This window comes from Eumetopias jubatus, unplaced genomic scaffold (genome assembly GCF_037043125.1).
Source record: "Eumetopias jubatus isolate StellerSeaLion01/CBP00866 unplaced genomic scaffold, mEumJub1_p1.0 scaffold_10, whole genome shotgun sequence".
Lineage (NCBI taxonomy): Eukaryota > Metazoa > Chordata > Mammalia > Carnivora > Otariidae > Eumetopias > Eumetopias jubatus.
In genome coordinates this window covers 62,200,692-62,203,285 of record NW_028274816.1, presented here as the reverse complement: position 1 = coordinate 62,203,285, position 2,594 = coordinate 62,200,692, and the positions used below count along the sequence as shown (strand labels likewise).

Here is a 2,594-nt window from a genome sequence, read left to right as displayed (position 1 = left end):
GGTGCTCCCGCAGGAGAGCTGCAGGCGACCCCCCACTGACCCACCCCTCCCTGGTTCCAGACCCCACTCGGCCCAGAACCCCCATGATCACAGCCCAGTTCCCGGCCCCCTCGTGCACACACACACGCGCACACACACGTTCCCTGCCCCAGAGCTCATGAGCCCTCTGCCCCCCATGGTTCTTAGAGAAGAGACCACGCGTCTATATGCTATGTCTGTATTGAGGGGCCCCCCAGGGGTGCCCCTAATCTTCGTCCTCCCCCGCTTCTGTTTCATCACCCCCTTCCCCTTCAGTGGCCCCTGACACATCCGTGGCTCCCTCCAGAGGAGGGGAGTTGGGCATGCTGCCAGCCGATGACTTTTTTTTGCTCGAAGTCCCCCGGTCCTTGGATAACAGAGAGACGGTCCTTGACAGGTCACATTTGCCCTTTAAGAACCCTGGAAGGTGCAGCATATCGCGGCGCTTGGCCCACCTGACCGGGAGGGCATACACTCAGCCTTGACCGTCTGCCTGCTCCTCTGGGGGTGCGGGAGCCCACCCTCAGCCCCAACCCCACTTGCCAGAACAAGCAGATGCTGGAGATCAGGAATAGGAGGCCTCCACATGTCCAGCCCAGCGCCCACATGTGCTTTCTCCGCATAGTTTCTGGGCAAAGGAGGCAGGTTTGAGACCCAGGAGACTCAGCTGCCCCAGGGGCCCAACTTCCAGGCACTCACCATCTGGCCGCTGGTGGTAGCAGACCCCGTCACGGTAGCAGCATCGAAGACGCAGACAGAGATTGGGGTTCTCGATTGCTGCCTGGCCCCCACAGCTCTCCCGGTCCCACACATCTCCCTCACAGCCTTGGGACCAACCACAGTGGCAGCTGTGTCACAGAGTCTGACCCGAGAGCCTCAGAACCCCAGGGTCCCAAAGTCAGGCTCCAGAATTGCCTACCTAGTGCTTACTCTGTGCAGGAACCAGGAGTCCAGGCCCCCAGCCCCTCCTCCCTCAGACCCAGGGGTCCAGACCCCAGCCCCCTCCTCCCTCAGACCCAGGAGTCCAGGCATCCAGGCCCTCCTCCCTCAGACCCAGGGGTCCAGACCCCAGCCCCCTCCTCCCTCAGACCCAGGGGTCCAGACCCCAGCCCCTCCTCCCTCAGGCCCAGGAGGCCAGGCCCCCAGCCCCTCCTCCCTCAGACCCAGGATCAGGCTCCCAGCCCATTCTCCCTTTGGACTCAAGAGTCTAGTCTGGGCTCCTTGTCCTTGAGGGACCCGGGTTTCATCCACTGCTCACTCCATGGATAGAAGAATCCCTGGATTCCATTCCCATCTGTGGAGAAAAAGGATTGGTGTTGAAGGGGGCAGTTATGGAGGCTGAAGAGGCTCCCTGTTCAGCTCTCTGACCCTCTCTTCAGCCCCCTCACCTACTGAGCCCTGCATCAGCAGGAAGAGGCTCAAAGCTGGGATCCCAGAGCCCACCATGTTGCCTCCCCAGACCCTTGGGGCCTCTGTGGGGACAGACCTTGAAGGCCATCACCCCAGCAACCAGCTGGGCCCCACCCACCTGCCCACCCAGCTTTCAAGGTTCTAAGTTCTGTTGCTAGGGAGCCCCCTTAGCAGTGGAGAAGGAGGATGGGGGGGGTCACACTGGCCTGGTCATGCCTGGTTGTGAAGAAGTTGCTTCCTGGGCACCTGGGTGGCTCAGTTGGTTAAGCGACTGCCTTCGGCTCAGGTCATGATCCTGGCGTCCCGGGATCGAGTCCCGCATCGGGCTCCCTGCTCGACGGGGGGTCTTCTTCTCCCTCTGACCCTCCCCCCTCTCATGCTCTCTCTCTCTCATTTTCTCTCTCTCAAATAAATAAAATCTTTAAAAAAAAAAAAAGAAGTTGCTTCCTCAGCAACCAGACAGAAGGGTCCATGGGGGTGGGGGTGGGGGCCTGGGCATAAAAAGAGCCTCCTTAGCAACTTGGGCAGAAAGTGGGTGGTGGTCTAAGGCACCTTGTTCTTGCCAACCAGAGGACCCCAAGAGGTGGGGCCCGGGAGACCTTCCTGCCAAGGAATCCCTCTGCTTAGTAACCTGAAGCCTGCAGGGCAGCTCCAGGTGGCCCAGAGTCTCCTGAGACTTCGTTGCCAGGGGTCTCCCCCCTAGCAGCCAGGGGCAGGGGGGCGCTGAGGCTCACTGAGCCCCATTGTTAGGGAGGCCTCCTTAACAACCAGGTGGCCTAGGAGGACAAGGGGAAAATGGGGGTGGGGCCAGAGGCCAGCGCCTTTGCTCAGGAGTACTCCTGTCCCAAAGGCTCTCTAGGCCTCCCAGTGGAGAATGGGTCGGGAGTGTGCAAGGGGCCATGAAGATGTGAGGGCTGTGAGTGTGGCCGTGGGCAGGAAGACCTTTCTCCCTAGGCCTCAGTCTCTCCACCCACAAATGGGGAAAGGGGTCCACATGGAGGTCCTCAAGCTTCCCATTTGGTTCCCCTTAGTGGTGGAGGAGGACAGCTGGGGGGCGGGGTTGGGACCAGGATCCCTAGTTCTCTCAGGTGAACCTCTACTCAGCTTTGCAGTACAGTGAGGAGGGGGCTTTCTGAGGCAGTGTGGCTTTGGGGTCTGGACTCCTG

The 2,594-nt window shown here is 60.6% G+C and overlaps 1 protein-coding gene across 1 annotated transcript; it reads right to left on the bottom strand.

The window, feature by feature from the left end:
* Positions 1–244: 244 nt before the first annotated feature.
* TMEM190 (transmembrane protein 190) lies at positions 245–1,464 on the bottom strand. The gene is made up of 5 exons (XM_028097305.2): positions 1,407–1,464; positions 1,277–1,312; positions 718–843; positions 562–646; positions 245–473 (listed from the first exon to the last, which is right to left on the bottom strand). Exons 1-5 carry the CDS (start codon positions 1,462–1,464, stop codon positions 245–247), a joined length of 534 nt encoding a protein of 177 aa, XP_027953106.1.
* Between the last annotated feature and the right edge of the window lie 1,130 nt (positions 1,465–2,594).